This window comes from Sander lucioperca, chromosome 16 (genome assembly GCF_008315115.2).
Source record: "Sander lucioperca isolate FBNREF2018 chromosome 16, SLUC_FBN_1.2, whole genome shotgun sequence".
In the NCBI taxonomy this organism is placed as follows: domain Eukaryota; kingdom Metazoa; phylum Chordata; class Actinopteri; order Perciformes; family Percidae; genus Sander; species Sander lucioperca.
This window is the reverse complement of record NC_050188.1, coordinates 27,282,806-27,303,819: the sequence shown is the minus strand read 5'-3', so window position 1 is coordinate 27,303,819 and position 21,014 is coordinate 27,282,806. Positions and strand designations below refer to the sequence as shown.

Below are 21,014 nucleotides of genomic sequence, written 5' to 3'. Positions count from 1 at the left end.
ATTGGTTTAAAGAAATGCCAATAAACCAGAGCACGTTTTTCTCCCATCCCGGAATGCTGTGTGGACTAGCCAGACCCTCCTCCGCAGCGCTGTGGTGGAAGGTCTGGCAAAGTGAGACTAGTTTACCATTAAACTCCTGAGGACCCCTTTAACAGGAACATAGTAACATCAGCCACCTAGACCAGTGGTTCCCACACTTTTTCACGTCAAGAAACCCTAAAATGACCCAAATTAGACCACGGACCCCCATTTGATAAGACTTTGTCCCAGGGTCCCCATCTGATAGCATTCTTTTAGATGTTTTATTACAGAAGGAGTATGAAACCCATGAGCAAAATAGTCATACATTCTGTCATTGTGTTACTTATTGATGAAATTATAGTGAAAATAAATGATTCTCCATTGTTGCCGGGACCCACTGGAACACCCTGGAACCCCATCAAGGAACCCTAGGGTTCCCCGGCCCCACTTTGAAACCACTGACCTAGACCGGTTGTGTTTAACAGGCTCATGTCAGCTGGTAATACTCTCTGCTTTCAACAACTCAGAATGTAGAATGCAAATTATAACCCTCAGATAGAAGCAGAGATTTCTTGGGGCATTTGGTCATCTGTCCTTGAACGTATATTTCTCACACTGGACCACTCGACAACTACAACTACATTCTGAGTTGATCCCTGATGTCAGCAATTAACTTGGTAACATATCAATAGGAATGATGGCCAAAAGCACAAAAATAAGATCCAAGTTGCAATAAACCAGAATTATCCTGTAAGCAACCAACAAAACACAGTGGGGACCTCGATTTAGACTGAACCTAGCCAAACTCTAATAAGCATAAAGTTATGGAAAGTAGCCCTCTGGCACTCAGCTAAGAAAAGCTTTGAATAGGTCTAATAATATACCTGTAGTGTTTACATATTAAGTGTGGTAGATTTACTAAAATCAGAGTACAAATTTAATTGGCATAGATAATTGGCATCTCATGAGTTGTAGGGGCATAGGCTAACAGCTGCTGCACATTAGCACAAATATGCCGAGGCAGGTGGAACACACACACGCGCGCACGCACGCACGCACGCACGCACGCACGCACACGCGCACACACACACACACACACACACACACACACACACACACACACACACACAAAGAATCTTGGATGGGCTGAGCAGGCATATCTGCCTGGGAAACGATGGGAATTGTAAGTGCCCTCCGGCCACCTAGTGAATAGAAGACAAATGACCAAAGTGTGCGTGCTCCGCTAATGAGCACACTCCTGTTGTCGCACACAAACCGCCAATTGATTTCACATGAATCTCCAACTAAGGCGTAAAGGAAGGAGCAAACTCTTCAGTTTCGCTGCTGGAGAGTCTTAAAGACCTTCCAAACTCAGGAGGGCTCTTTTTATTGGGCAAGACTGTGACGACTGCACACATGCTTCCCTAATTCCGTTACCTTAATGAACCGTTGTTTAATGTTTGTTGTGTATCGCTGGGAAGATCTGTGAATTAAAGCACTGCTAAATGATGCAGATGCAGGGTTTTCTGAATTTGTGATATAGTGGGTTTTAATCTTCATTTATCCATGAATGGTGGGCTAAAATGTGCAAAAATTGAGCTTCACATTCAGAGAGATCAACGCATTCACACTGAGAGTTGCCCAACACGACTCCAGTCCACTGCCAAGGGCCTGCAAACACAGACGGCAGTTTCTGGCAGAAATACATGATCTTTCCCTTGAGGGAAGGGAGGTAGAGGCCCAAATGAAGGAAGCTATCATTGCATTAGCTGTGTTGCGTAAACTAAAACTACAAGACAGGAGTTGATGGTGTGGTCTGGTGTGAAAGGGCACAAAGCGACAGGAGCAGTTAAAGGAACATTCCAACATATTGGAGATTTTTTTGTCTTTTGCCGTCAACCAATAGTCTTTCGATTGATATCAATTTCATCTGTATTTATGGGATAAATGGAAATAAAATAAAAAACAATCAAACAAATCCCAAGCTGTTTTATTTATTATTAATTTCCAAAAATGCTATTCCTTTAAGCATTCAGTATCTTCTGTTGAGAAAGCAGTGCGTCATCCATTCATTCCACCACTCAACGTAGGTATTCAATCACACAATCAACCAACTACCTAACTGGCCTGCTCTGTGTGGTAACTGTGGTCCACCAGCTGGCTGTAGTGTAAATTTAGTCTCACCTGACAGGAGCCTGTATACAAACTGACAACACTATCTTTATTGGCAATACACATTTGGTAACAGATTTATTTGTTTGTTCAGGAAAGAGGTTAGAGCCACACTGTAAACTCACTACCTACCAACTGACTACTATGGTCGGACACTCAAGGTTATGCCAAAGTCCCTGAAGATGCAGTACCGCAAATAGCCACTAGATGGTGATTCCAGAAAATTATGGTTTTAAAGAAATCTATTCAGACTAGTGCTGTCAAACGATTAAAATATTTAATTGAGATTAATCGCATTAATGCCACAGATAACACGCAATTAATCGCACATTTTTATCTATTCTAAATGTCCCTAGATTTCTTTTTGTCCAATAATTGTTTCTCATTTTAATGCTCTTATCAACATGGAAAAGTGGATCGGCTTGCTTTGTGCTTTTGTCGCCTGGCTTTGACGAGGGGGCGGAGAATTGCCATCAGCTGTGTGCTTGACCATCAGCTGTGTGCTTGACCATCAGCTGTGTGCTTGGCCATCAGCTGTGTGCTTGACCATCAGCTGTCTGCTTGGCCATCAGCTGTGTGCTTGGCCATCAGCTGTGTGCTTGACCATCAGCTGTGTGCTTGACCATCAGCTGTCTGCTTGGCCATCAGCTGTGCGCTTGACCATCAGCTGTGTGCTTGGCCATCAGCTGTGTGCTTGACCATCAAGTGGTGGTTCAGACTGGACGTGCTGTGATGATAGCTCAGTTCACAACCACAAAAGACACAGATCACTTTGGTCTTGTCAATGGAACCATTTGGCAACTTTTTAAAAGTAAACTTTCCATTCAGAATCTTATTGGCATCCATTTCGGCGTCTCACGCTTGCCATCCACTCAAAACCTAAAACGTTAGCCTACTACTCTTTGGCCGGCTCCAAGCCCAAACAAGTGTGTGCGGTGTGCCTGTTATTTTGTTTCCGGTCTAGCTAGATCCGGTGTGGTGTTGTAGTTTTTCTAACGTTACTAGTTGTTGCAACAGCATGTGAAAAAAACTACAAAGTTTGCTAGGCCAAAAAGAACATTAATCTCGCGATAAAAAAAATTGACGCCGTTAAAATGGGTTTGCGTTAACGCCGTTAATAACGCGTTTAACTGACAGCGCTAATTCAGACAGAACCAGAAGTCACACACTGTTGGTTACTTGGACTACATTACATTCCAATTAATGCAAATGACTAAAAGGGTATGAGATCTCTGGTTTCCTCACAGTTTACATTTTGGTCCAATGAGTAGTATGTTGAGCAATACCTTTCTTTAGGATTTCACCCATAGAACTCTATTCAAAAGGTCAAGATTTCATAACTAGTTTGCAAACATTTTGTGCAAATCCATCTCGTAGATGTTGAGATTTTTCAGTCGGGATCAAAGTGGCGGACAGACCCACATTACCATCCCAAGAGTCACACTGCTAGGATCATTTATGCTCCCTTAACATACGAAAATAGATAAGTCAATTTCAAATTATGTAACCGTCACTGTCAACATTCTACAATGTGTCCTTTAAGTTGGCATGAATGTTGAGCAATTCATCCACTAGAAGGGGCATGAACAAATCGGTCTTGCACGGACTTTCACTTTTCCTTCGCTACCGTCCAACTCACATTTAATTCCCATCCAATCTCCCTCCTGTTGTTCTGTAGTAACAGTCTGACCCTGTGCCCGGTTGAAGTATACATGTTTAAAATTTCTGATTTGCCTGTTTTTTTCCCCATAAAAGTCACATTTAAGCAGTATTTGGCTCTTGGAGATGGTGAATTTGCTTAGCCAGTGTTGTCTCTTCACTGTCTGAGTCACCTGCTACCACCAGCCTATCTGCTCCCAACACTGCCCTTACACACCCAGCCACAGCAAGGTCCTTGATGTTATCAAAGCAATTTGGCCCTGCTTTAATCATTGGGAAAATTGAGCAGCCCCCCCCTGCACTTTGGAAGCAGACAAAATCCAATCACTCATAGGAGAGGTTATTGATTGATGTAATCTTATTGGAGGTGAGGTGGTGGAGGGGACATGATTGATTGCTTTTGTCTGCTACACATGTTGCTCTCGGTTGGCGATTTGTGTCCACTTTCTTTGGGTATTTAATCTCTGTGTGAAGTTCTCAGATACCCCCCCCTCCCCGGTGTGACCCCGGGACCCGTATTGCCAAGCGGTGGTTCATGGTCCACAAATCTAAGCTGGCTTCATTTGATCTCATCCACATCACTGTCACATTGCTGTCCAGGTGTCATAAAGAGTAAGCGCTATCGCTCGAGGATCCGCACGGCGCCTCCATTCATCCCCAGATGCTGCAGAAATACTCTGTGAAGTATCACCACAACTACATTAAATCACACTGATGAGGACATTGATGACACAATATTAGACTGAGTCAGTTGGATAATAGAAAATGACGTGGCTAAATGTGAGCTCTTTGGACTTGGGGACCACATTCTAAGGGAACCATGTCGGAGAAGTAGTTAGAACTCCAAGCAAAAGCATTTGTGAATAAATGCTTTTTGTGTTTGAGTATCCCACAGAAAGAATCTTATCTATTCAAAGCAGTCTGTATTTAGTTCATATCTAGACCAAGATATGTCACATAACATAATTTTAATCATTAAGTCTGTTCATAAGCTCATTTCTAAATTGTATCTCTTAATTTAAACAAAGCCTTTATTTCTTTAGTGTGGAATTCTCAATGGCAGTTGATCAGCACAAGCATATTGTGTTTTGTAAATAACACCAAAGAAACCAGCATAAAGTAATTAAAGCAAGCTTATGCAACTTTTGCAAAGGCAACACTTACGCTGACCCAGCCTTGGCACCGTGGGCATGTGTGACAATTATGAGATAAGGGTTAAACGCAGCAAAACAGCAGTACAATTTGACAACGTTGAAAGTCAGCAAACTAATTATGTAATGTTTGTTACACCTCTTCCTACCTGGACGCAATGCGAACGAGCAAATATCAGATTGTTTCAGTGTTTCTCAATGATGTTCTAACCTGCTTAGTGCGTCAGCTGACAGGTTAAGCAACATGTTGCTTGTTTTTCGCGCACTTCCTCCACCTCATTGGTCAAAGTTGGCCCTGAAACTGCACTCCAACAATACAGGAAAAGGTTGGCAAAAGGTAACTTACCTTAGCAAATGTTCGCTGCTTGTTAGCAGAACAATAGTAAAGTGCCGACTGCCAACCTAGCTGAGTTTCAGAGGAACACACCGGAGTGAAGGGCAACGTTGACAGGCTTTCTCAGGGATTGTAGTTGAACAAAACAGAGCAGTGTTGACTCTGGATTTTAACCAGTAATAAGAGGAAACGTTACAAAATCTACCTCCACTCTTTTGATTAGGCTACTGTGACCCTCTCCGTGACTGTAGTTGACTAAAACAGAAAGAAGAAATTACTCATAGTATATCTGGAGTACACTCACACTGTGGCAGTGACCCTTTGTCAAGGTGGCCAACAATTATGTGATAATAATAAATGCTTAAACAAGTATAGTCTATGGATATGTTTTTTTTAACATTAGCAACCAGAAGCTACTGGTCATACCAGAATAAGTAGGGGTGTAACAACAACACCAGAGTGTATTGAATTGAGCAAAGGTATGTTTTGTTTCTTTTCAATTCACCTTTTCATTTGTACAATAAAGTACAAATGAATATACAAAGTATTGCTTTAAGTGTTAATGTTTCAGTTGAATGTGACTAACTTCACTTGTTTATAATAATTGTGCCTATTCTCCTGAGGAGTAGATATTAAGAAAGGCATCGGCTCCCATGTCCACCTTTCCTTATCAAAACCAAACCAGGCTGCAAAAACAATGGCAGAAATCAAAAACACCAAACTAAGCACTGAACTAAAGAACCTTAATAATGAGACACAGAGCCTGCAGGGGTTATTGATGGTTGTTGCTTCCCACCTGCTTTGTACCCACAGTCATGGGTCTATGTATTGACGGTGGGTTTGTGGCCTGCAAAAAAAACTTCTTTTCTCTCCAGCAGCCCTGGTGTCTGAGCCCAGTGGCTCAAACAAGGCAATGAATTTATCACAAGTGGGCAATGCAATTACCTTGGGAGTGGCCACATGACAGAAATCAATATGACACAAAGCACTCAGCCATTGACTCTCATCCATGACAAAGTGCGCCGCTGTCTTTCCATAGAAAGGAGTAGATTATTGGACTTTGTGAGCCTCCTACGTTTTTGATTTACTGTTGGGTCACGGCAACATTAGAAAAGAGCCATTGTTTTACAAGAGGGGGAAGAAATGAATGGACTGCTGAAGTCACACCTATGGAGAAAGCCAAGTCAGAGTGGCTGCCTTTATTAGCTAATCTGGACACAACTTATTCACAGCTGGGATGGAAGGGAAAGGAACGGGGAGTGAAGTCTACAGCTCTCACCTGGTGCTTTGTATGTGACTGAAGGCATGTTTCTTTCTATCTCCAGCAGGGGGCCCCAGTGAACTGGCTACAACCCTGGAGAAGAGTCGATTTCTGTAGGTCTGTGCCCTCACCTCTGTGGGACAAACTCAAGCCTTGTAGTGTCTGACCCGACCAGAAACTCTAGTCTACTCTATTGGTACATCGCTACGGAAATTCCACTAGAGATACAAACAGCTTGTAGACCACTGCAACTCCAATAAAATACGTCTATGACGAGGTAATCAATTAAGATATAAGGCACCCATGTGGCTTTGTGGCTCCTGTTCTGAGTGTAATGATTAAATATGGGCTAGGAGGCAACACAGTGCAGTTAAAAGAGGATAAGACAGAAACCAGTTAAGGAAGGGAGAGGGAACAGCGTGTAGCTCAGGAAGCATTGGAGCAAACCCACACTGTGGCTGAATCAGTGGGATAAAGAGACGAGAGAAGAAGCTGGGGAGTAATAGATTTTAGCTGCTTGGCCACACTTCCCACACAGCCCCAGTCCCAGCTATTGTGTTTTCTGTTTTAATAGGGGAGAAAAAGAGTGAAGTCAGCAAAAACAAAATGCCGCCATTAAATCATCTCCCCGGATCCGGTGTCAGAGCAGTAATGGGAAACGCACTCATCATCGGAAAGGTTACTGCTTTCCAGAAACCTCCCTGCTAGCTTTTCTCTCTTTGCCCCTCCCCTTCCTGAGCCTGCTGGCCCCAGTCTCATCCCCTAACCAGAAACAAGCTGTAGCCGAGCTGATCTCTAGTGTGTCCGTTGCTGTTCGGTCCCCAAAGACCCCAGGGTCGAGGATGAGGGATTGGGGCATCTACAGTTCACCACGGTAAACTGGTTCCATCTCATGGAGATGCCACGTTGAAAACCAAAATGTCTCTGTCTGTCTTCACCCACAATTGTTTAAAGAACAAAGTCTGCCCATTCACCTGCAGACAAAGTGCCTTTTTGTTTGTAGTACGTGGCTACATTTTATGTTGACCTTTATATACGACTGCAGACAGCAGTATCCTCTGGCAAAAACTGGCCAACTGCAATAATATCTCAAGAACTACTAAAAGATCCACTTACTGGCTGAGAGCTCCAAAACAAATTCCAGTGAGTGGACTTTGTGCTTAGAATGTTTAGTCAAAGGCCATTTCCAAGCTCTGCACTGCAATGAACCTTAAAAGGGACAGTTCACCCCAAAATATGAAATACACATTTTTTCTCTTACCTGTAGTGCTCACTGAAGGAAGCGTACTCATGTACGTCTTCCTTGTGATCCGACATTGCTAACTTGCGGAGATCAGCTCATCTGAGCTGGCTAACGTTATAGCCTAGCTGAGGAGGATGCCACTGCTTCTTTCTGCGCGGTGATATGGTAAGCTGGTGTATTTTGGTAGAAAGAAAGATAGTTCCTTCATGAAACTGCTCCCAACCAGAACTGTGGATTATCTTGAGTAACCCTGTCATTTTTGGAGCTTTAAACACCACAAGCCGAGTGCCAACTAGTTTCATCATATCGGAGAGAAGGCAGACATCTCTACGGCCAGTAACACCGCAACAACTCACGCAAAACACTCTAGATAGATAAATAACACTACAGGAGAAATATGTATTTTTGATTTTGGGGTGAACTGTACCTTTAAAGCTCAACTAATGCCATGCAATATGATGTGGATGATCCATAATGTTTCCAGTGACCCCCCTCACCTATTTCTGTCCGATATACTGTAATGTTGTTATATATTTTAACTCTCAAATATTCATTTCAGTATTGGCCTCAACACTAGTATTGGTCAGGCTCTGATCAACACCTGAGTGCCAGGCTTAAATGAAATGTACTGAGCACAGTCATGCTACAGTTTGGACACTGAATGACACTTTTGTCTAGGACCGATCTCAGGCCAAGATGTTGGCGTTTTTCCATTACATGGTACCTGCTCGACTCTACTCGCCTTTTTTGGTTTTCCATTATGATAAAAAGTCCCTGGTACCTACTAACAGGTACTTTTTGTAGTACCACCTGCGTGGAGGTTCCAAGTGAGCTGAGGCGATACCAAAAGGTGACGTGAAAACCTGCAGACTACTGATTGGTCGGAGAGAATCGTCACTAATCACTGCGTCATCATTGCTATAGAGACAGTCTGGGGGGGTCCTGAACAAACCCGACATTTTTAAATAGTTTAGCCAGCGGTGGCGTTTTTGCTGCCTCCAGATTCTTTTGAAACTAAATTTGTCTTCTGGCAAACAGCCACATGCTGAGAATCAAAACCAACGCACCTTCCACGTTCTGTGTGTGTGTCGCATTAGGTCACGGCAGTTTGCTGTGGCGTCGCTATGACGACTAAATCTGCAATGGAAAAAGGAGGATGGGGCACCTGCTTCATGTAGTTTTACCAGAACATAGGGTCAGTTTCAGCAAATATGACAGAATTAATTTAGAATTAAATTCATTAAGTTGCAGTGCGTTTGCTCCCGTCGGCCACCGTACAGCATGCCATTTGGCGGTGTAACAGTTAACAGGGGTCCCTTCTCAACGCACTACTAATATGTCCCGTAAAGCTCAAGAGCTTGCACTGGACACGGCACCTGGGTCTTCAGTAATACACCAATACCGCCAAGTGTGAAGTCGATCAGATGAATGCTTGTCGAGACAACTGAAAGACAGACAGACACACAGACACTCCTTTCATTTTAGTTAGATGCTTAGTTATGGAATGACCAAAAGTAAAGGTGATCAGATATTGGCGATCAGCAGCTGCAATATTTTGGACCAGCAGTTTTCACTGTTTTTAAGAGAAAGAAAGTCTGTGTTGATCAAACCTCATCAGTGAGAGAATGCAGCAGATCAGTTCTAGACTGTACTGTATGTGGGCTGAGAAGCACAGTCTTGTCTGAGCTACCCCGCCCAACAAGAAGGCCACTTCCCAGGTGATAAATCACAAATGACAGAGGGCATTACACGCACAAACGGACTGCCGCAGTCGCACCTTTAGAACAATTAATTAGCTGGCTGACACTCATTTATCACTGCGGCAATAAGGTGAAAAAGTCAAGAGTTTATTAAAGCTCCGCTTAATTTTAAAGAGCTATAGGCCAGAGGCTGAGACACTTCACATACACAACAGCAGCGACATTCACATTCTTACTTCATACAGTATCACAGGAACACATTACATCATCAGAAATATTCCCTTAAAAAGCATGGGTGTAAACAAACGTGAACAAATGTTTGGCAATTAAAAGAAAGCATGGTAGTCGCTTTAAGACTACATCACAAATCAGAGTTCAACTCTGTTCACAACACAAGCTTATGATATATAATCAAGTATGTAGGCACAAAAATGTATGTTTGGCCTCTTCAATAAATACTGTACACATTGTCACACTACATAGCTACTTGGCATTCAAATTCTACAAGACCACATCACTTGTTTTCAGTTTTAAAATTACTGTACAGATCTGGATAAATACATACAGCCATGCATTGTAGAACTGACATGCAGTCTTTGAGACTGACTGAGTATAAGTGACGGGAAAGGACTGGTCAGGAGTCAGCAAGTCACTCTGCACTGAGGTCCCGTCTCTAAAGACAAACCCAGTGTGGTGTTGTATCTGGACACAATTGTCTGGAGAAGCAGAAAGCGGTGAACTGCACGGGTTTGACTGCTCCCAAAAGCATGCATATAGAGCCCTGTACAGGCAACAGAGTGACATGAGGGCAGAATGTGACACTTGTCAGGAGCCCTGACAGAGCAGCAAGCAGCTGTTGTTTTGACAGCATTGACTATAGGCCCCCAGGGACACGGAGACAACGCTGGGCTTCTTTCTGAGGACGTGTCAGTTCAACTGTCACTTTAAGATATGGAGACAGAGGAAGACTTCTAAATGCCTAAAGACACGAAAGACATTTGGACTAATATTTAAGTGCTATAACCACTAACTACACTAGTTTATTTCTACGACAGACACTTTATAGTAGCATTCATATTCTGCTACACTTGATACACCAGAAACAGTTGGCCTTTTCTATACACAAAACTGACTTTTCTTAATGCTTCTGCCCCTCTATTTACTTAGAGCACACAGCAAAACACTCAAGTCTGAAAAAGCCTGGGGTCAAGTGTGTTTGTAATTAACCAAGTCCACACTGAAATGCTCAGGGTGATTGGGTGGCAGATGGCTCAATCAATAATACTGATTGGTACTGATGAGAGGTTGTATGGGGAGGTCACCAGCCTAGTAGCAATGAAAAAAAAGTAGTTGATCTAAAATAATTCCCATTAGGGCTGGGCAATATATCAATAATATATCGACATTAATATTTGAGACCAGATATCGTCTTAAATTTTGGATATCGTAATATCGTGTTCTGAAGTGTTATCTTTTCCTGGTTTTAAAGGCTGCATTACAGTAAAGTGATGTCATTTTCTGAACTTACCAGACTGTTCTAGCTGTTCTGTTTGCCTTTACCCACTAAGTCATTGTATCCACATTATTGATGATCATTTATCTAAAATCTTATTGTGTTAATTTTTTGTAAAAGCACCAATAGTCAACCTTACAATATTGTGGCAATATCGACATTAAGGTATTTGGTCAAAAATATCGTGATATTTGATTTTTTCTCCATATCGCCCAGCTCTAATTCCCATACAGACACGTTGGATGCAGGGGAGCACCTAGAGGCATAGAGAGGAATTATTCCGGATAGCGTCCAAAGTCAGAACATGCACAAATCCACTGAGTGCAGCAGGTTTCTGCCTGTTAGAGCAATTCCACTTGTTCCATCCATTTCCTACAGAGAGAGCTCAGCTGCCAATGCGAGCAATCCAGAAGCTTGTCCGCTTCGGACGGACTTGTTACTCTCAACCTCCAGTTTATAACATCATCTTTAAATGGGCACTTGAGCTTTTTTAGAAAGCTGCTTTTTCATGGAAAACAGTGCATCTTCAGTGGTCTCCATGGTTCATTAGTGGGTATACTGTTATCATCAAAAAAACTAAGAATTCTGCTATCCTATCAAATAAACTGATTTGTACTCCCTAGCTGATACATCCCTCACTGTCTACCATTCTATTTCTAAAGGAAATACATCAGATTAAGGAAGTAAAGACACCATTTCAAGGGATCTTTGAAGAAGATACCAGGACTTAATGTCTTACAAATTAAATTCGGGACAGACCCATCCAACAGTTAGCGCCATGGTAAACTCTTCAATCATTCTCTACTTATTTTTGTTTAATGCTACCTAACTAGCAAATAAGAGGTGTTGCGTGAATTGCCAAAATGGAAAAAAAAAATGGTTTAATACATGAATTGAATAAATACATAACTTTTTCTTACTTGGTCAACACTTTTTTGATGCAGATAATTGCATAGAAGCAACTTGAGCCACAATTGGTCACAAAAAGAATCAACCGAGTTACTCGTAGTGTGTAAAGAGCAGTCCAACATTAACCAAAAAGTTACTGACTCCATGTTTTAGATTCAGACAGTTCCGCTCAATTTTCGTTGGACAGTTGTTGGTCCAGTTTGGATCAGAGGTGGCTGCGGGGCGGCGTGACGGTCTCAATCTTCAGCCTGACTCGAGCGCCATTCTTCAAACGCTTCAATTTGCCTCTCTCTGTCTCTAAGCCAACGGTCATCTGTCCCGAGTTTTTATGGGGGGGGGGTGAGGTGGCTGCCCCGGCTCTCACAACCTGTGCAATGCAAAGATAGAAAGAGTCAAGGCAGCACACCCCACACCCGACCAGCAACCCTTACAACTCAAACGCTGCCTCAAGAGCACGACAAAGAAAAGACTAACTCTGGTGTTCAAGGGTTGAGCTTTTTCTTTCTTCTACTTCCATGATACTGCTTTTGCCATTTGTCATTTTCAAAAAGGAGTACGATAACAGTTGTCATTGCATACATGTACATTTAAGTATTCATTTTCTTCTGCTTCTACTTTGCCGTTTTTTCTATCACTGTTAAGGGGTTAAAAAAATGCCACTCAATGGAACACATTTACTGCACGGTTTACATTTAAAATGCCAAGTAAGGGAGGGACGTAGAGCTGCAAACATTGTTTTCATCAACTGATTATTTTTTTGGCTGATAAAACGTCAGAAAACAGTGGACATCTTCCTCGTGCCCAAAGTAACATCTTCACAAAATAAGTGATTATAAAATTATCAAAATAGTTGGCAAGTAATTTTTGCTGATTGACTCATAGTTTAAACTCTGAAGGGATTATGTCCTTTAAATTGCTGAAAGTGCTGAGTTTCACTGACAGAAATGTGACAAAAACGCAAAGTAGAGTAGAAGCCAAGAAGGTTGGAATGGAGCAGTGAGTGATGGTCGTATTTCTTTGAAAAATAAAAACTAGCATAGATAGCATATAGCACTAGAGTATGACAAGACTCTGTTGTTTTAGTAATGGAATTAGTTTTGTAGAATATACATTCCTCTGAATGTATTAAGACAACAGGCAAACATGGCGGAAGTGTTGAGATTGTATCAACAGCAAATTCTAGCAGGAGCAGATCAGAAATGAGGGCGATGATAGCAAAAGGTTAAAATATGCTTTAAAAACAAGACAAACATTGGAATAAATGCCTGTCTTTAATACAAGCCTGTTACACATAAAAGCGTCCTGTCATGTTATAAAAAAGGTTAGTTATGTTTCAACATAACAAATCAAAAAGTCATACACTGGTTCAAGTAACAGTGAGCCAATCACAGACAATATGAAATACATGAAAGGGAATTCTGGTCTGATGAGAATGGAGAAATGTTTTACGGAAGCTATTCATCACATGACAATGTTCTAACAAGGCCCTGCTGTGATCTAGGTTTTTTTATTTCCTTACGGAATCCAAAGTCAAAGAAAAATTCTGGTTATTAGATGCCTGACACCTGAAATCCCAAGAAAGGAGCAGAATAAATTGTGCTATTCATTACGTCTTAATAAACTGTGCAAATGTATGTGGCAGGTCAATACAGGGGGCCTATGGAGAAGATACCCTCAGCCCCCTCATTCTGCAGAGCCCAGGCGGCCAGAGCCTAATGAAGACTGAACTTTAATCATCAGGAAGATATGGCTGCCTCTCGAGACCCCCCCGACACACACACAGAGTATGTCTAATAACCCAACCCCCCCGGCTTCCTCTCTGAGCTACACACACACACACACACACACAGAGTATGTCTGATAACCCCAAACCAGCTTCCTCTCTGAGACACACACACACACACGCGCGCGCGCACACGCACGCACGCACGCACACACACACACACACACACACACACACACACACACACACACACACACACACACACAGTCTCACCTCACAAGGTTTTCGTTGTCGCCCGACCCTTTGCAGGTTGTACACTCAGTCCTCGTGTCGTCACCTTTGGGTTTTTTCTGCATTGCAGAGTGGCGTTGTCGGCGTTCCCGTGGCAGTGGTTCCTATGGAAACACGGCTGATTAGAATGGAGATGTTAAACTGGGGAGAGATGGGGAATACACCAGAACATTTCCCTAAGACAATTCATCAAAGTGACGGTTGGGATTAGCCTGATGTGGATTCCTTAAAGTCGACATTTCTTATGTTTATGTGATTACAGCAAATTTCAGATTTGTTTTTGATGGTGGCTAGCGTGGCTCTGTCCAATATTCAAAAATACACCAACAGCTTTTAAATGTCACTTATTAACACCTACTATCTTTGTTTAACCCCCTACATAAACAGAAATGTAACAACATCATTTGTCGTTGTCCAATATTGGTAAATATAAGCAACATAATATACGATATTATGTAAATCCAAGACCAATAAACCTGCATTACTGAAGTCAGTGAAGGGGTCCCAGAACAACAGCAGTAGTTTTTGGTAGCAGAATTGAGTCACAAACCTCGATTTTATCTTCTCTGTCCTCACAGATGGGAACCCTCTTCCTCTTCTGCCCTCTGGTTCTCTGCAAAACACAAACATTCAACTTTTAAGTAGTGGTCAAATACACAATGCAAACAATTCTCAAGTGACATTTTCATTAACCTTCTTCTGAGTGGGTCAACACCTTCTTGAGATCAAGGCAACGGTGTCATTTGGTAGCCTCGTGAGACCGTCCTGATCTGGTGAGCTCCAGTTTTCCGCTCGCAGATCAGTCTGGCATCTTGAGATAGAGAAGATTTGGAGCCGTTCGCCAAACGACCGACCAATCAGCGTTGGTTTTGAAGTGGGTTTAGGTGTGACGCAACAGTTGCTTAGACCGTTCAGTCTGAGATGAGCGTAGCTATCATGCAAGTTTTTTTTTTTTTTTTTTTTAGTATTCCTTCATTGAAAGAAGAGCAAAAAACGGCACTGGAGGCTTTTCTCGGAGGAAAAGATGGTTTTGCTCTTCTTCAGAAGTGTACCGTGAAAACTTGGTGGGGATTGTCGTTGATGAGGTTCATGTCACATACAAATGGTACGTTTAAAAACGTTAACGTTGCTACGTTACCTAACTTAATGTATGTTAAACGATGGCATTAGAAGAACCGCAAGGTCCTTGAAGCCAAACTAATGCTAGCTACACTAACTTAGCTAACTTCGTTGATCTGATTGGTTGATTTGGCCCGTCTATCACCAGCATAGGTGGTGATAGACAGATGGTTTATCCAATCAGCTAACCAGTATTTTCGCCCCTTCCCAAAAGTTCTCCAACGGAAAGTTCCCAGATAGATATGCCGAGCAAATGCGAAGCAATCCATCTGGCGGAGTCAGGATAGTCATTTGCTGCCTTTTCATGACAATTCCGGCGTAAAATGAACCTAGGGGTTAATGACATATGTGTACCGAGTCGACCGTTCTCTGGGATATGTTTTCATGCTAATCGAATGCTTCTCTAGCTTTTAACAAGCTACCGCAAAACAGGTGGTTAGCTGCTAACGCTAGCTTTCAGGGCACAGGGTAAATCACTATTTTCTAACACTAACAAGGCTCAAAATATCACCACACTTCCACAGTAGCATAATGAGGGTCCCAACATGTTAACCGAAGCATTAAGAACTTCGTAAGTGTACAGACAGTTTATTAAAAAGATAGATTATAAAGACTGTAGCATTTGTGTTTACATTCAGCCGCCATCTTAGAAAACAGTCATGAGCAGTCGAATCACGAACGCCGTGTTTGAACTATGTTACTGGTTACTGGTTGCACAGCGTTCGTGCGAACGCTACAGTCTTTATAATCTATCTTTTTAATAAACTGTCTGTACACTTACAAAGTTCTCAATGCTTCTGTTTGCATGTAGGGACCCTCATTATGCTACCGTGGAAGTCTGGTGCTATTTTGAGCCATCTGTTTTGTCTGTGGTACAATCTGAAAGAGACTCGCACCAATAACACCAAAGCTGATTGGCTGCATTATAAGTTGCATGTTGGTCTCATTCGTAGTCATAATACAGCAAATTATATTTTGACTAGCGAAAGAAAAAACTACAACATATAAATAATAAAATAAAAAATTGAAAAAGAGCATTAGAGGTAGAGTTGCATGGATTTAGGAAAATTAAGACCTGTTTAAAATTATTTAAGACCTAGAACACAATACTTCAACAAATTTAAGAATTTTGAAGGCCTAAAATTTAGATTTTTAAATTAGATTTTTAAATTAGGACTCTTTAAGACCCCGCGGAAACCCTGTCTGACTGTCCAGATTACAGAAGATCGGACTTGGGCTAAACTTTACGAGCAGCACAAGATTAATTTTGGAAATTGGATTTTTTTTTTTTTTGGTAACACTTTATTTGAAGGGGTGACATGACACCGTCGTAACCATGACATGACAGCTGCCATGAACAGTAAGGAGTCTTTATAAGTTATTTGTGACTGTGTCATTAAGTGTCATTCGGTCAATTATGTAAATTTTTACGCAAAAACTGATTGTGATAAAATGTCCAAATGGTACCACTGTGGTTAAGGTCGAGGGAAATGTTCATGACACAATTATAATAGTCTCATGACAGCCAATGTCAAAACCAACCACTTATGAGTTTAAAGGTGCCCTGTCGCACAAAACCGTTTTTCCTTGTATTTTTAAAAATATGTTAGGGCCATATGTGTTTGTGTTATGTGGTGAATGTGAAAATGAACTGCTACCTCCTCTGTCAGCTCTAGCCACTGAAAAGAAATAAACAAAGAAATCAGGGCAATTACAACAGCTGGTCAGTCTGACGTGGTGTTGCCTGAGCTCATTACTATTTATGAGCTCGCCCAGTTACGCTGGGTTAAGGATGCTGATAGCCAGGCTCTCATTGGCTAGCTGTTAGCCAATCAGAGTCAAGCAGCTTAGCTCGCTGAATATTAATGAGAACTGGCACAAATTGAGCTGAGACTTCCTGCAGGCTTTCTATACCACGCTAGAATGGCTTGAAACAAGGTAGCCAAGGCATTTTTTCCACAAAAAATGTTACAGAGTCCATGGTTTTCCAGCTTCGTCTCCTGGCTAAAGTTAAGCCTTTCCTCAACGATCTAGAAAAGGCAATTCATGCCTTTATTAGTTCTAGGTTGGATTATTGTAATGCTCTTTACGTTGATCTGAATCAGACCTCCATCTCACGTCTTCAACTTGTGCAAAATGCAGCTGCTCGCTTTTTAACAAACACATCTAGACGTGCACATATCACTCCTGTTCTCTACACCCTTCATTGGCTCCCTGTGCGTTTTAGAATCGATTTTAAGATTTTATTGTTTGCTTTCAAGGCCTTAAATGGTCTGGCCCCGGAGTATTTGTCCGAAATTTTAACTTTGCGGGAGCACAACCGGTCATTGCGGTCTTCAAACCAGCGACTTTTAGAAGTGCCGAGGTCTAGATATAAACGGTGGGGTGACCAGGCTTTTGCAGTTGCTGCCCCGAGACTCTGGAACAAGTTACCCCCTGATATCCGCACTATTACAGATGGAGCTCTTTTTAGGTCCAAACTTAAAACGCATCTGTTTAGTCAGGCTTTTAATACGTAGCAGTGGTGTGACGATTTCGTTCTTCTGTTTCTCTGTAACTATTTCTGATTTTACATGTACTTTCTTTATATTGTATGATATGTGTTTTTATTCTTGGTTTCGATGTTAAGCACTTTGGATACCTGCTGGTTGCTGTAAAGTGCTATATAAATAAAGTTTGATTGATTGATGGTAGAACTTCAGACATCACCACAAAGTAATGAAATACGTGTGGCAGGGCACCTTTAATGTTATCTTAACACATGAAGCTAAATAGTTAGTTAGATATGAGTTATGTAGTCTTGGTTTATGTCGACAAAGAATGTTTTCCCCCAAAACAGGAACATTGTAGTAAAATGAACATCATGCTGAGTGGAAGAAGACTTGAAACTAGAGACTGGGACACAAACCTCATTATGAAAATGTTTACTGAAGTAATAAATCAAGTGAGAAGTAGGCTCATTTTGCTATCAACTTCTATAGAAACAGACAACCAATGAAGTCGCCCCCTGCTGTAAATTAGATAGAATGAAGGTTTAAGGCATTGGCTTCACTTTTCAGGCCCGGAAGCTTCATCCATTATTTTTTACAGTCTATGAACCTGACTCACAGCAATACTAGTCATGCTGTGGCACTGCTGAACATGACAGGACACAAATCCCATTCTCTTTATGGAAGCTAAACAATGCTGGATGGACATATAGCAACACTACTACATAACACTAAAGTGCTTTTCCCATTGCAGAAGACTGAACAGAGCCTGAAAGGAAATCAAAACCAAACATCCCCTTCTTGTTGCTAGCAAGTGAGCGCTGGAGCCGCTGAGGAGGGGTTAAAAGGGGAAGAAAAATTGACAACATATTCAAACAGATTGTGAAAACAATCCCATCTGTCGCTTTTGGCTCGCCACCACTCGCCAGATGGAGCACTTATCATTAAGAATGCTAACTGCAAGAATGCTGCCAATTGGCTCCTATAGACCTTCACTCTCTCTCCGGCGACTGCACTACCAAACAGAAGGCCTGACATTATTCAGTTATTTGTGCATTAGAGTAGTGTCTGTAAAGTAATCTATAGGGCTAGGGAGAGCAGGGTGCAGTTCAGTAGCTGGTTCAGCTAAAAAACGCTCAGCCACACAGCACAGCTAATCTCAGGCTCTGCTCAGGTGAGGAAATTAAAACTGCAGGCAGTTTATAAGTCCCAGGCAAAATCAATCTTTTAATTAAGTACATCAGTGCATCTTTAACAAGCATGAATTATTTCACACAGGATTAGAGAAATTAACAGAGCATAGGAAGTGGTAGTAACTAGATATATTAACTTAATTCTCATAATTTCCAACTGATTAATGGCATATGTTCATATTGGGGGTTTTAATGTTAGCACAGCGGTGGTAGCAGGCAGCAGTAAATCATGTCCCATTAGGAGGAGCATTTTATTGCCACCTCCAGTTAGCCTTTCGAACCCTGAATTCCCCTTTAAACTTCCCCTTCATAATCATTGCATCAAATGAATACAGAGCATTTTTCCACATATTATCCTTTAACAACATTTAACTACAGTGGAAGTTATTTGGATTTTTCGACAGAATGAAAGAATAATAAATGGCAAGGTGAAAAACTCAGAAGATCAGTAGTTACTGAATGTAATGTTAACTCCTGTTCTATGAGTAACAGCGAATGAGACGGCGGCTGGATGCGGGCGACAGATGTGACCTGTGACCAGATGAATGACTTACGTCTTGACGTATGTAGTCACGCATTACCAGACCTTCCTCCACAGCGCTGCGGAGGAGGGTCTATGTAGTCCACACAGCATTCCAGGAGGGGAGAAAAACATGCTCTGGTTTATTGGCATTTCTTTAAACCAATCACAATCGTCTAGGGCGGTGCTAAGCGCCGGACGGAGCCACGGTGACTCTAGTAAACAGCCTCGAGAAGGAACTTGTTTTCATTCAAAAGTAGTTTTAGTCGTGCAACAGAAAACTCAGATTGAACAGATAGTCTAGCTAGCTGTCTGGATTTACCCTGCAGAGATCTGAGGAGCAGTTAACCATAGTCCTCAGAAACCCACCAGTTTAAAATTACAACACAAAGAGAGCAAAAGTGGAACGGACATCCGGCGGAATTTCCGGCAGACCGAGAGCAGTCCTGGAAGAGGAACGTCGTGGATATAGACTATGACGTATGTAACACCAATGGCCTGCCGAGGCGCATTCAACCAGCACTGGACCCATTCATATCACTACATCACTCTGTGAGTAGAGAATCCACTCTGCAGTGTAGTTCAGACTGATAAACCAGAGAACTGTAACAACCGGCTTCATGATCAAGCACGGTTTTCTTCCATACACTTCAGTCCATCGCCCACTCCCTCTCTTGTATATGAGCTCTGTCTTTCTCTCTTTTTATCAGTCTGTTATTGTTGAAAACAGATGAAGAAGCAAAGCATAGGCCTGTTTTTATTTAATATAGGCTATTTGTTTTAGATACATTTCCATTTACATGTGTTGCAGCTGTACATTTCCAAGCAGGGAAGGAAACCTTGTCTTTGCATTTTATTCTGATCACACTCTGTTTTAATAAAAGTGCTTGTGACATCTCACATGGGGCCTTTGACTTACAACTGAACATTTAGCCCACTTTGGAGAAAATACAAGATAGTTTATTGCCATTCAGCCGAAAAATACCAGGAAATGATTTTGGTCCATATTGCCCAGCCTTAAATGGACATGGATTTAATGGCCAGAGATACCGCTATCACTCAGACGCACGAGTTGCACTGATTGCAGCAGTGTGTGTATGACGTCTGAGTGTTAAGCTCCGAGAAGAAAGGAGGCTCAAAGTTTAACAGCTAAACTGGTTGCAAAGTGTCCAGTACAGTCAATGTGGTAAAATAATCTGATAATGTGTAAATTGAATAAATAAATTATGATATAAAATGGGAATTAGTCTAAATGAAAAATGTGTTAATTATCAAGAAAGCACTAAGAGATCATTCTCTATTAAAAATGATGCAACCAACTATTCTCAAAACGGCTTGTCCAAGACCACGGTGTCCCAGAGCTCCGCCCAGCATGCAATTGGGCGAGACACAAAGTCCACCCTAGACAAATTGATACATCACATTTTGACCTAGCCTGACAAGCCCAACATCCAGATGTTGGGTCTGGGAACTCACCATTGGCAGGGCTCAATCCGAGGGGCGGGATAAACGGTTGTCTTTCAAATTCCCTCTGCACGCAATAAGATAGTGCTACAAACAATCAGAGCAACGAAGAAGGTAGAGGAGCGAGTTGATAGATTAAACTTTTATATCCAGTTGGCAAAACTCCGAACACATCTTCCTTTTTTAAGAATGACTCATATCATCACGCGGAACCGTCGCAACCCTGTCGTCATTTTGTTAAAGTGCCCATAT

The 21,014-nt window shown here is 41.8% G+C and overlaps 1 protein-coding gene across 8 annotated transcripts in view; it reads right to left on the bottom strand.

Moving 5' to 3' along the window:
• The window catches only part of phf14 (PHD finger protein 14), a 119,755-nt gene that overhangs the window by 34,737 nt on the left and 64,004 nt on the right, over positions 1 to 21,014 (bottom strand). For 3 of the 8 annotated variants that reach the window (XR_004101393.2, XM_031278609.2, XM_031278608.2), the window contains exons 15-16: positions 14,528 to 14,590; positions 13,960 to 14,081 (exon numbers count right to left, since the gene is read on the bottom strand). Coding sequence is in view for 7 of the 8 variants with exons in the window: in XM_031278609.2 (XP_031134469.1) it covers positions 13,960 to 14,081; positions 14,528 to 14,590 (185 nt within the window). In the remaining variant the exon portion in view is untranslated. Of the gene's footprint in view, positions 1 to 9,667; positions 12,331 to 13,959; positions 14,082 to 14,527; positions 14,591 to 21,014 lie in introns of those variants that run through there. The other 5 variants (XM_031278612.2, XM_035992894.1, XM_035992893.1 and 2 more) reach the window with 3 other exon arrangements.